At 38.3% G+C, this 12,937-nt stretch overlaps 1 protein-coding gene and 1 long non-coding RNA gene across 5 annotated transcripts in view; one reads left to right on the top strand and one right to left on the bottom strand.

The window, feature by feature from the left end:
- The window catches only part of GMCL1 (germ cell-less 1, spermatogenesis associated), a 56,660-nt gene that overhangs the window by 36,038 nt on the left and 7,685 nt on the right, over positions 1–12,937 (top strand). For 2 of the 4 annotated variants that reach the window (XM_070798918.1, XM_019970452.2), the window contains exons 11-13: positions 1,192–1,267; positions 5,986–6,131; positions 8,420–8,507. In XM_070798918.1, coding sequence (XP_070655019.1) covers positions 1,192–1,267; positions 5,986–6,131; positions 8,420–8,507 — 310 coding nt within the window. Of the gene's footprint in view, positions 1–1,191; positions 1,268–5,985; positions 6,132–8,419; positions 8,508–8,675; positions 10,868–12,937 lie in introns of those variants that run through there. The other 2 variants (XM_070798916.1, XM_019970453.2) reach the window with 2 other exon arrangements.
- Positions 1–12,937, bottom strand: part of LOC139185803 (uncharacterized) — a 39,633-nt gene that overhangs the window by 10,498 nt on the left and 16,198 nt on the right. The window lies entirely within an intron of this gene.

Here is a 12,937-nt window from a genome sequence, read left to right on the forward strand (position 1 = left end):
AAATGACTGAACCTAGATGGTAAAAAAAAAAAAAATCGGCTCATTATGCTGTTTACTTTTACAGGTTTTAAATTTTTCATAAGAAAAAATTTTAAAGTAACAGAAAAAATACATGGGAACTCTCTCATCTTAAAACTCATATTAATGTAGCATCAGGGGCAGCCCTTCAGCAGTCTGTCCCAAATGCCTTTTGCTTCGTCTCTCACGCTCGTTTTAGGTTCTGCCTGCACTACATTCTTCAGACATTTGGTAACCTTTCATGCTCTGGTCCTTTTCTACCTGCTGTTCTTCTGCCTGGAATGGCCTTCTGCGTAGAGGTCATCCCTGACCTCTACCTCAAGAAACTCCCTCTCAGGCACAAATAATACTTCCACCATGGTGATCCCACTCTTAACCCCAGGCAATAAACCTGTGCCTTCTTCATGCTCTTAACATTAGTTCTCTCCACATTATTATATTATTACTTAAGTCTAGCTCCCTACTAGACTGGGCTCTTGGATGTCATGGGCATGTTTTATTTTATCTACATTTAATTAATTTTTATTTGTTGTATTTGTTTCAGTATATTTATGAGATGATGATAGCCCCAGTATCTTGGTACTTAATAAATGCTATATATGAATGAGTATATTATATTACTTTTATCATTTGGAATTCTAAGCTAGTAATAATGTCATTTTATTATTTCATACTGAAATAACAGTTTCTCTTAGTTGATTATGGTTTTTAAAGGGCCAAGTAAAGATTAATTGATAAAGTTCTACAGCAGTTTCCTGTTAAATGCTGAACTTGGTTTTTCTGCTCTTAAAAAATGGGTTGTGTGTGAAACAATAATAATAGATGATACCAAGTTGCATCTTATATATTTTATTTAATAGTTAGACTTTAAGTATTTTTCTTTCTTAGTAAGCAGAATTTCTCATAGATTTCCCCCACCTTTTCTCTGGTTTTACTCTGCTCTTGTAAAAGTGTTCTAGAAGTCAAAGCAATAAGTAAAACACTAAAGATTTAAAATTTTTTTATTTAGCAAAGGTAATGGGCTAGATGTAATCCCTGCATTTTAATCTTCATCCATACCACAAAATGTTGAATCTAGTAGCAATTTTTTCCTGTTGATTTGAACTCACAATTATTTTTCAATTATTAGTTGCTTATTTTCTATGAGATTTCATGTTTTATGTATAATTCTAGGCCTCAAGAAATTAATAAAGAAGAACTAGAGGGAAATAGCATGAGGTGTGGTAGAAAGCTTGCCAAAGATGGTGAAGTAAGTATGGGTTGTAACTCTATAGTCTTATACAAATTGTTATACTGTTAGTGCAAAATATGCTTTCAGTAACGGTCATGATACATGTTATCATGTCATAATGATCAATTATGACATAGTCATAAATGCTCAGAAGAGCATTTTTGTGTGTTTTAGTTTCTGTAGCATGATCTCCTGGGCAAGGAGTTACATGCTCAGTGGTGACTAATTTGTCAGCTTTTCATGAGACTGTTCAACCTCTGGAGTCTAGATAAGAGATATGAGAAGATCCCTTAGTAATCCAAAAATTAAGATAAATAAGTTAATCCTATTAATATCTTAATATCTTTAATGAGAGCCATTACATAGTCTTAAGAGTGATTCTGTTTTATAGTTACAACCCTAGATGAAAGACATTCAAGCCTTTTGATTTGCTTGCCATCCACATTAAGAATTGTTTTTCATTACCACCCAGTGCAAATTCTTACAAGGGAAACAAAAGTATCACAAAACGGTGCTTACAGCTGCTGTGTCCCAAGCTTTGTTTCTCCTTAATTTATTTTTAAAAACGAGTGTGACTCATTAATTGATTTTACAGCCATTAAGGAGACATGAATTACATTTTTTAAAAAAACTCTACCCTAATTGTAATTTTTATCTTAAAAAAAAAAAGCCTAATTTTTTTTTCTTTTTTTTATTATTTTTTTAAACTTTTTATTTCTATGTGTTCCCCATCCTTAACCACCCCCCTCCCACCTCCCTCCCCATCCCATCCCTCAGGGTCATCCCAGTGCACCAGCCCTGAGCACCCTGTCTCATGCATCAAACCTGGACTGGAGATGTATATTATCATATGTGAAACAGATTGCCAGCCTAATTTAGATAACAATTTGGTTATTTTTCTCCCAGATTTTCCCTCATTTTAAGTTTTTAAAGATTTATTATTTTATGTTTGTGTTAACAGTTGTGATAAATGATCAGAATATGAATGAGAAATAGCGTCTTTATTCCTTAGTCATCCTAGTTGCCGCTCCCAGACCTTGTTCCACCCTCGTCATAGTTGAATGATATCTCCTTTGACAAGCATACTTCTTCACCACTCACTACTCTGACTATGGCCATCACTCCCTGGGCTCACTGGCTTGCTTTCTCCCTACTCTTCTTAGCAGTCTCAGTGGTTTTAGTATCTTTTCCTGAACCTTCCTTCCCTCCGTGATCTTGTGCGCCACTCTATCTCAGGTACCCATTTCCTGTAAGCATATCCTCCATTTTTGTATGCCTGATTCATACACCCCCTTCAAAATCTCTATTTTAAGCACACTGTTTGCAGAATGTATCTTTGTAGCGCTCTCCCTCTCCTATTTGACCTCCCAACATCTTTCTAACCCCACTGGAATGTACATTACATTGCTCTTACTTTTTCCCTTTACCTTCTCACCACATCCCTACTTCTTTCTTTACTTGACTTAAATTTTGTTACGTCTTGAAATTGGTCCCTGGCTTATACTCTTCATTTCTCTTTTCCTTTTTTCACTCTGTCAAATTCACCTGGCTAGTCCTCAGTTCTTGTTAAATCCCTCCTTTCCATGCTTTCCATGCCAGTTATTGTTGTTTAGTCGCTAAGTCATGTCTGACTCATTTGAGACCCCATGGACTATAGCCTGCTAAGTTCTTCTATCCATGGGATTTCCCAGGCAAGAATATTGGAGTGGCTGATTCTTTCCCACTGAGCTGCCAGGGAAACCCCTGCTTTCCATGCCTGCTTCCATACAAATGGATTCAACTAAGGAAAAACACCAAATATGCCCAAGCAGGTTTTGTTTGTAAATGTAAACTTCAAGCAGGTCTTTAATGCTGTGTGATCCTTGCGTCTCCCTAGTGAACTTATCCTCCCACACTTGGAGTAACTCTCATACCTTCTCAAGGGCAGTGCTGCCACCCTTATTCTTATCCAGTGGCATTCCTTCTTTCTTTATTCAGAAAGTAAAGGCAATAGGAAGAGGATCTGTGCATCTTCTACCAACAATACTACCAGTCTACCTGCATCTTAGCCATGTATTGTACTTTTATCAGAATGGATGAACTGTCTGTTTCTGTCCTAATCCATCCCCTTCTCCTGTAACGACCCCATCCCTTCTCACATATTCAGAAGGTTTGTTCATACAGTCATCACCTCCCTCTCTTGCATCGTCAGTTTTCTCTTCTGGATCATTCTGATTTAGCATATAACATGCTACAGCATCACCCATCTTAAACCATTCCCTGACCCACATTCCACTCTAGCTCCCACTTCATTTCCCTGTACCATTTTTAAGCAAAACTCATTGAAAAAAGTTGCCTGTCTCCATTCCAATTCATTTACTCCAATAAACTCAAGTGAAACTGCCATGCCACTATCACCACTGATTCCTGCATTACCAAATCAAGTAGTTTTTAGTCTTCTGAAAGTTCTTGGCAGTGTGACCCATCTGCTCACTCACTCCTTGGAGATTTTCTCTGTGACTTCCAGGAGAGCACACTGTGCTGGTTTTCTTTCTACTTAATTGGCTGCTTCCTCTAAGTCTTTGCTAGATCCATCTCTTTCTCAATACATATTGATATGACTGGAGGATCAGTACTTGGACTTCTTCCTTGTCTTTGCTCTTTGGCTGGCTACTAAGTGATCTCTAGTCCTATGACTTAACACCAATTTCTAACTCCTGTATCCAGTTTCTTACATGACATCTTTCTTAGAATCCTAATAGCATCTCAGATAGAATGGGCCCAGTTAAACTCTGATTTTCATTCCCAGACTCCTCCTTCCCAAGTATTCTCCAACCCATAAATAGCACCTTTGTTCATTCATTGTATAGGCTCCAAACTTTGGATTCTTCTTTCTTTCATTCCACACCTGTTGTCTGTAAGAAGTTCCTTTAAATATATAGCTTCAAAATATACTTGCCCTGTCTTCTACTGTGACCCAAATCCAAGTCACCATTACCCCTTGCCTGGACTGTATTGGAGCTTCATAACTGCTCTCCCTGTTTTTACTCTTGTTGTACATTCTGTTTTCCACACAACAGCCAAAATCATCTTTTTAAAATGCAAGTTAGATCATGTTATCTCCTCTAAAATTTTCCATTAGACTTTTATCACACTTAGAAGAAATCCAAACTCTTCTCTACTATGGACACTGGACCCTATATTCTCTGGCCCCTGACTGGCTGTCTGAACTCATCTCCAGCTTCTATCCCCCTCAGTTATTGCCCTAGCCACATAGCCCTTTTTGCTGTTCTTCAGATATGCCAAGCATGTTTTTCCTTCCAGAGCTTTGGACTCGTTGTTCCCTTTGTCTAAGTCACTTTTTCCCAGATAGCTAACTGGTCCGCTCCTTAGTTGACTCAGGGCTCTAGTCATGTAGCATCTCCCTAGACATTACCTGACCACCTGCCTGAACCAGTAGGCTCCCCAGCTGCCAGCCCCTATCCTCTGCCCTGTCACTCTCTCCTGGAATTACATTCTGTCCTCCTCCACACAAACATACATGTATTAAAATATACATTTACTAGGGCTCAAACTTATTTACTGCCATTTCTTCAATGCCTAGGGTAGTACCTGGCACAAAATATGTGCTCAATAAATAATCAATGAACTATTGGTTTAATGTTGTAATTCATAGTGTCAACCAAGCACTCAAAGCCCTAACTTCAACTTCATTGTAGCATGCCACTTTATTTAATAGTGTCTTGTTAACTATTAGTTGATAGAATAAACAAACTTGTGAGCCTCATGATGGTTTTATTTATTTATTTTTTGGCTACACTGGGGTCTTTGTTGCTCTGTGGGCTTTTTCTCTGGTTGTGGTGCGTGGGCTTCTCATTGCAGTGGCTTCTCTTGTTGCAGAGCACAGGCTCTAAGGGCGCGTGGACTGAGTGGTTACAGTTCCCCGGTTCTAGAGCACAGGCTTAATAGTTGTGGTGCACAAGCTTAGTTGCTCCACAGCACGTGGGATCTTCCTGGGTCAGGGATCTAAACCTGTCCCTTCTGCATTGGCAGGCGATTCTTTACCACTGAGCCACTAGGGAAGTCCCTCATGATGGTATTTAAAAAAACTCAGTTGGTGATTCTGTTGGTTAGTTTAGAGTATTTTTTAAATTTTTTAAACTTTTTTTTTAAAAAAACAGTGTTCATTCATTTCTCCTACTCCCTACCCCTTGCCTCTGGCAACTACCCAGCTGTTCTCTGTAGCTGTACATATTTTTTTTTTTTTTTTAGATTTTACATGTAAGAGAGATCACACAAGGTATCACTTAAGGTATTTCAGAGTATAAATAAGGTATTTTTATTAAGGTATTTTTAAAGCAGGAGAAATTTTAATGGATTCTTACTACCTTTATCTAGACTCCTAGTTTCCGAACCTATACACCTCCTTAGAATTGTAGTAAAAAGCCATATTAGTTATGATAAAATTACAGTGTGGAGAGTTGATGAAATAGATCATAAAGAGACAATATTAAGAAAGTACCTTAAGGAATAATGATCATAAAGGCTGCTTTTGCTGGCTTTGATGTACACCATGTTTGTGTAGCAAACCTTTTATATGTATTCTGTGTGGTAAGTCTTAAGGCACTGACAAAATTAGGAAACCATGATACAGGAATATTTGAAATGAATTTAAAAAAGAAAAGACATTTTGATCTTTTAATTTTTGACTTGCTAATATGATAAAATGAAGTAAATCTTTCTCTTTTGTATTTCAGTACTGCTGGCGGTGGACAGGTTTTAACTTTGGCTTTGACCTGCTTGTAACTTACACCAATCGATACATCATTTTCAAACGCAATACACTGAATCAGCCATGTAGTGGATCTGTCAGTTTACAGCCTCGAAGGAGCATAGCATTTAGGTAGGATGAAGTTTTACCACCTCACTCTTCCTCACTCCAGAACTATAAAAATGAAATAAAACCATAATTTATACCAACAGTGGTAGAACTTTGGTAAGATACAATATACAATGAAACGGGAAGGCAATGATAAGGCTCTATTCTTATAAAGTGTATTAATAGTCAAAAGTATAAACCCTAGATCTAATGTATCAGGAAGAAAGAATGTGCTAAAATATAAATGGTATAGGGTTGATACTGGGCTTAAAGCTATTGCCTTGCTGCTAATCCAAAAAGGTCCAAATTGGAAATATAACAAGGTACTTGTATAGGAAAACATGTCTCATACTATCCTTAACTTTCTGTAGGATTTCAGATGTTCAACTTTGCCTAATAGTTGAGCTGGCAATATTTTTCTGGAGAGGATGCTGGCAAATTAGAAAATAGCTTATTGAACAGATTATTTTAAAGTCCTGGATTCATGTCTACCTTGTGTGTGTGTATGCTCAGACATGTCAGACTCTTTGTGGCCCCACAGATTGTAGCCGGCAAGGCTCCTCTGTCTGTGGAATTTTCCAGGCAAGATACTGGAGTGGCTTGCCATTTGCTTCTCTAGGCGATCTTCCCATACCAAGGATCAAACTCTTATCTCCTGCATTGGCAGGCAGATTCTTTACCACTGTGCCACCTGGAAAGTCATATTTAAGTTACACCGTGCACAAAAATTAACTCAAAATGAATCAAAGACCTAAACATACGAGCCAAAACAATAAAATAACTCTTGGGAAAAAACAGGAAGAAAGCTTTTTGATACTAAATTTGACAGTGATTTCTTCAATATGATACCAAAACACAGGCAACAATAACAACAACAAAAAAATGTTGAACTTATCAAAATTAAATCATGTGTCAAAGGACACTTAACAACGTGAAAAGGTAACCCGTGGAATAGGAAAAAAATATTTGTTAACCATATATCTGATGAATTAATATCTGGAATACATAGAGAACATCTAAATTCCATAACAACAACAAAAAACTGATTCAAAATTGAGCAAAGAACTTAAATAAATATTTCTCCAAAGAAAATGTACAAATGACCAATAAGCACATGAAAAGATGCTCAGCATCACTAATCATTAGGAAAATGCAGATCAAAACCACAGTGAGACATCACCTCACACCTGTTAGGATGGCTAATATCAAAAACAAAAGTGTTGGTAAAGATGTGGATAAATTTAGGAATTTTAAAATGGTGCATACTCTGTAGAAAATGGTATGGCATTTCCTCAAAAAATTAAACAGAATTACCATATCACCCAGCGATTCCTCTTCTGGTTATTTACCCCCAGAGAATTGAAACCAAGGACTCAAACATATTTGTATACATAGCAACATTATTCACAGTAGTCAAAAGGTGGATGTAACCCAAGTGTCAACAGATGGACAGATAAAACATGGCATATACCTAAAACAATATTATTCAGCCTGAAAGTGGAGGGAAATTTTCACATGTGCTGTAACATGAACCTTGAAGACACTATGCTAAGTGAAATAAGCCAGTTAACAAAAGTTCGTGTGCTGTGTGATTCCACTTACATGAGGTACATAGAGTAGATGAGTTTATAGAGACAGAAAATAGGATGGTGATTGTCAGGGGCTGAGGTAGAAATGGGGAATTCATGTAACTGGGTACAGAGTTTAATTTAGGGAAGAAGTGAAGATTATGGATGGATGGTTCAGTTCAGTTCAGTCGCTCAGTCATGTCCGACTCTTTGCGACCCCAGGAATCGCAGCACGCCAGGCTTCCCTGTCCCTCACCAACTCCCAAAGTTCACTGAGACTCACGTCCATCGAGTCAGTGATGCCATCCACCCATCTCATCCTCTGTTGTCCCCTTCTCCTGCCCCCAATCCCTCCCAGCATCAGAGTCTTTTCCAATGAGTGGTGGTATTGACTAAAACAGAACAGTGTGAAATGTCTTTGGTGTCAAGAACTATACACTTAAACTTGTTTAAAATGGTAAGTTTTATGTATATTTTATCACAATAAAAAGGCATAACATAAATTATTTTTATATCCCAGATGTATATAATAGCACAAGCTTAAAAATATAAACAGAATCAGTTATAGTTTGGAAAAACTTTGCAAAGTATTATCAAATAAAACACTTCTAGAGAATAAATAAATAAAAATTTTAAAGTAAAAGAATATGGAAGAAAAAAGTATAAATTAAAGTAAGGTAGGGCTTATTTAATGTGTGCTTTAAAAAATCATTATTTATTTTTGTGCTTGTGTGTGTATTCTAGATTACGTTTGGCCTCTTTTGATAGCAGTGGAAAACTAATATGCAGTAGAACAACTGGCTATCAGATACTTACACTTGAAAAGGACCAGGTATGTCTGATTACTTTTCTGTTAAATTTTTATTGTAGTATTTGTCTTTTGACTCCTTTTTGAAAATTCGTAAGATTTTAATATTTGACTTAAAGATTGGTTTGAGAGTTTTTTGAAGGTAAAGATGGAAGTGCCATGTTTACTCATTCAAAGTTTACTCCATTCTAGCAGAAGTGTCACTAAGACAAAAAAGAAGGAAACACAATTTGATTGGAGGGGCAGGAAAAAGTTGACAGTATGGAAATAATTATTCATCCTGGACATGATCTTCAAAAAGTTATGACTCTTAATTGTTTTCTCCATTGTGTTCATTATTGCATTTATTTATACATTAATAAGAGAGACCTTAAAAACAATCCGCTAAGTTTCCATAGATCCTGGATATTAAGAGAACCTAATCTGCTAGCATAGTCGGTTTCTAAAATGACAGACATCTACAGTGTTCCTAAAATTATCTGAGACCTTTTGTTTCTTCATATATCACATGCGTGTATAAGTTTCAAAATGTCATGATGCCAAAGGAAACCAGTTTCAAAAAATAAAATGAGAGCTGTTAAAAATCAAGGAAGTTTGTTTCTAGTACAGCTAACCATCATTTCAAAGGATATACTGTGTTTATAAAGGGTTTGGAGCCTATCACATCAGATCAGTTGCTCAGTCGTGTCTGACTCTTTGCGACCCCATGAATCGCAGCACGCCAGGCCTCCCTGTCCATCACCAACTCCCAGAGTTCACTGAGACTCACGTCCATTGAGTCAGTGATGCCATCCAGCCATCTCATCCTCTGTCGTCCCCTTCTCCTCCCGCCCCCAATCCCTGCCGGCATCAGAGTCTTTTCCAATGAGTCAACTCTTCACCTGAGGTGGCCAAAGTACTGGAGTTTCAGCTTTAGCATCATTCCTTCCAAAGAAATCCCAGGGCTGATCTCCTTCAGAATGGACTGGTTGGATCTCCTTGCAGTCCAAGGGACTCTCAAGAGTCTATGCTATGCTATGCTATGCTATGCTAAGTCACTTCAGTCGTGTCCGACTCTGTGTGACCCCATAGACGGTAGCCTACCAGGCTCCCCCGTCCCTGGGGTTCTCCAGGCAAGAACACTGGAGTGGGTTGCCATTTCTTTCTCCAATGCATGAAAGTGAAAAGTTAAAGTGAAGTTGCTCAGTCGTGTCCGACTCTTAGCGACCCCATGGACTGTAGCCTACCAGGCTCCTCTGTCCATGGAATTTTCCAGGCAAGAGTACTGGAGTGGGGTGCCATTGCCTTCTCCATCAAGAGTCTATAGTTTACATAAATTATTAGAAGTTAGCAGTTTTGAAAGAAAAAAACAAAAAGCAAAACACACACACAAAGAAGTTAGCAGTTTTCCTCAGACTGAAGAGCCTATCATAGAATATCAGAATTTAGCACTGCATGGAGCAGCCTTGGAAGTGATAGATCTGACCTCCCTGCCTTGTATGAGAACTTCTTTAACAGCATTCTTATGGAGGGTCTTAACCACTGTTAGAACTCTTAGGGATGAAAAGCTGACTCTGTCATGTGAGGTAGGAAATGACAAGGCAGATACATAATAAGTTCAAATCTGCCTCCACTAAAATTCTCTACTGGTCTCTCTCACACCCTCTGGAGCTGCATGAACATTTGTCTGTCTTTGCCTTCAACTTAGAACTTCCTTAAAAAAACACTGTCATGGACGAAAGCAGCCAGAGACTTAATTAAAAATCACCAGGCCAAGATACTTGTATTCCTAGTGTTCCTTGATTTGCTCATTCAACAAACATTTGTGTCCCTGTTACATGCTAGGTTTTATGCTAGAAGTGGAGGATATGAAGAGAGGCTTATGTTATAAAGCTGAGTAGCACAAGAGAGATGGGCTCAAAGACTAACATTGAGGGGAGATATCTCTAACCTTTGGGTGTTGGGAAGTGGTGAGGGACAGCTCCGGAAAGCCTCTTCTGGACAAGTTGAAAAGTGAATGGATACCTGAACCAATCCTCAGATGGAGCCCAGGGAGCATATGGGTCCTTCAAGGAACTGAGAGGTTTGAAAGAGAATGAGATCAGGAGTAGAGCAGGGCATGATGGGCTATGGATTGAGTTTGGACTTTTTCCGAGATCTGTAGAGAGCTATGGGAGTTGCATATATGTATTTTATGTAGCTTATGGAGATTTGTTATAGAAAAATAGAAAATAAAAATAAATAGGAAAAAATCATACATGGTTCGCTGAGAGATGACACTTTTTTCATCTCCTATATTCTTTTTCCAGAATTTTATCTTATAGTTAAACTACTTTGTAACCTGCTTTTTTCCCACTTTGCTGTATGTAGCTTTTCTTGTCAATAAATGTATACGTGCAACATCATTTTTTTTTTGTCCTGTAGTTTGTCTTTTTTTTTTTTTAATTATTTTTAATTGAAGGAAAATTGCTTCACAATATTGTGTTGGCCTCTGCCATACATCAGGATGAGACAGCCGTAGGTATGCATGTGTCTCCTCCCTCTTTAACCTCCCTCCCACCCCTACCCACCCCTCTAGGTTGTTACAGAGTCCAGGTTTGAGTTCCCTGAGTCATACAGCTAATTTCCATTGGCTGTCTATTTTACACATGGTCGTGTATATGCTTCCATGTTACTCTCTCCATTTGTCCCACCCTCTCCTTCTTCCCCCGCTGCCCGTGTCCATAAGTCTGCATCTCCATTGTTGCCCTGTAAATAGGTTCCTCAGTACCATCTTTCTCCATATATATGGGTTAATACATGATATTTCTCTTTCTGACTTACTTCCTTCTGTATAATAGGCTCTAGGTTCATCCACCACATTTTAGAACTGACTCAAATGCATTCCTTTTATGAATGAGTAATATTCCATTGTATGTATGTACCACAAGCAGATCAGGTGGTCTGGTATTCCCATCTCTTTCAGAATTTTCCACAGTTGATTGTGATCCACACAGTCAAAGGCTTTGGCACAGTCAATAAAGCAGAAATAGATGCTTTTCTGGAACTCTCTTGCTTTTTCCATGATCTAGTGGATGTTGGCAATTTGATCTCTGGTTCCTCTGCCTTTTCTAAAACCAGCTTGAACATCAGGAAGTTCACGGTAGACATATTGCTGAAGCCTAGGAATCTGGAACGTTAGGCCCATGAATCAAAGCAAATTGGAAGTGGTCAAACAGGAGATGGCAAGAGTGAACGTCGACATTCTAGGAATCAGCGAACTAAAATGGACTGGAATGGGGGAATTTAACTCAGATGACCATTATATCTACTACTGTGGGCAGGAATCCCTTAGAAGAAAGAAATGGAGTAGCCATCATGGTCAATAAAAAAATCCGAAATGCAGTACTTGGATGCAATCTCAAAAATGACAGAATGATCTCTGTTCGTTTCCAGGGCAAACCATTCAGTATCACAGTAATCCAAGTCTATGCCCCAACCAGTAATGCTGAAGAAGCTGAAGTTGAACGGTTCTATGAAAACCTACAAGACCTTTTAGAATTATCACCCAAAAAAGATGTCCTTTTCATTATAGGGGACTGGAATGTAAAAGTAGGAAGTTAAGAAACACCTGGAGTAACAGGCAAATTTGGCCTTGGAATACGGAATGAAGCAGGGCAAAAGCTAATAGAGTTTTGCCAAGAGAACACACTGGTCATAGCAAACACCCTCTTCTAACAACACAAGAGAAGACTCTACACATGGACATCACCAGACGGTCAACACCGAAATCAGATTGATTATATTCTTTGCAGCCAAAGATGGAGAAGCTCTATACAATCAGCAAAAACAAGACCGGGAGCTGACTGTGGCTCAGATCATGAGCTCCTTATTGCCAAATTCAGACTTAAATGGAAGAAAGTAGAGAAAACCACTAGACCATTCAGGTATGACCTAAATCAAATCCCTTATGATTATACAGTGGAAGTGAGAAATAGATTTAAGGGACTAGATCTGATAGATAGAGTGCTTGATGAACTATGGACGGAGGTTCGTGACATTGTACAGGAGACGGGGATCAAGATCATCCCCATGGAAAAGAAATGCAAAAAAGCAAAATGGCTGTCTAGGGAGGCCTTACAAATAGCTGTGAAAAGAAGAGAAGCGAAAGGCAAAGGAGAAAAGGAAAGATACAAGCATCTGAATGCAGAGCTGCAAAGAATAGCAAGGAGAGATAAGAAAGCCTTGCTCAGAGATCACTGCAAAGAAATAGAGGAAAACAAGAGAATGGGAAAGACCAGAGATCTCTTCAAGAAAATGAGAGATACCAAGGGAACATTTCATGCAAAGATGGGCTTGATAAAAGACAGAAATGGTATGGACCTAACAAAAGCAGAAGATATTAAGAAGAGGTGGCAAGAATACACAGAAAAACTACAAAAAAGATCTTCACGACCAAGATAATCACGATGGTGTGATCACTCACCTAGAGCCAG

This window comes from Bos indicus, chromosome 11 (assembly GCF_029378745.1).
Source record: "Bos indicus isolate NIAB-ARS_2022 breed Sahiwal x Tharparkar chromosome 11, NIAB-ARS_B.indTharparkar_mat_pri_1.0, whole genome shotgun sequence".
NCBI classification, from domain to species: domain Eukaryota; kingdom Metazoa; phylum Chordata; class Mammalia; order Artiodactyla; family Bovidae; genus Bos; species Bos indicus.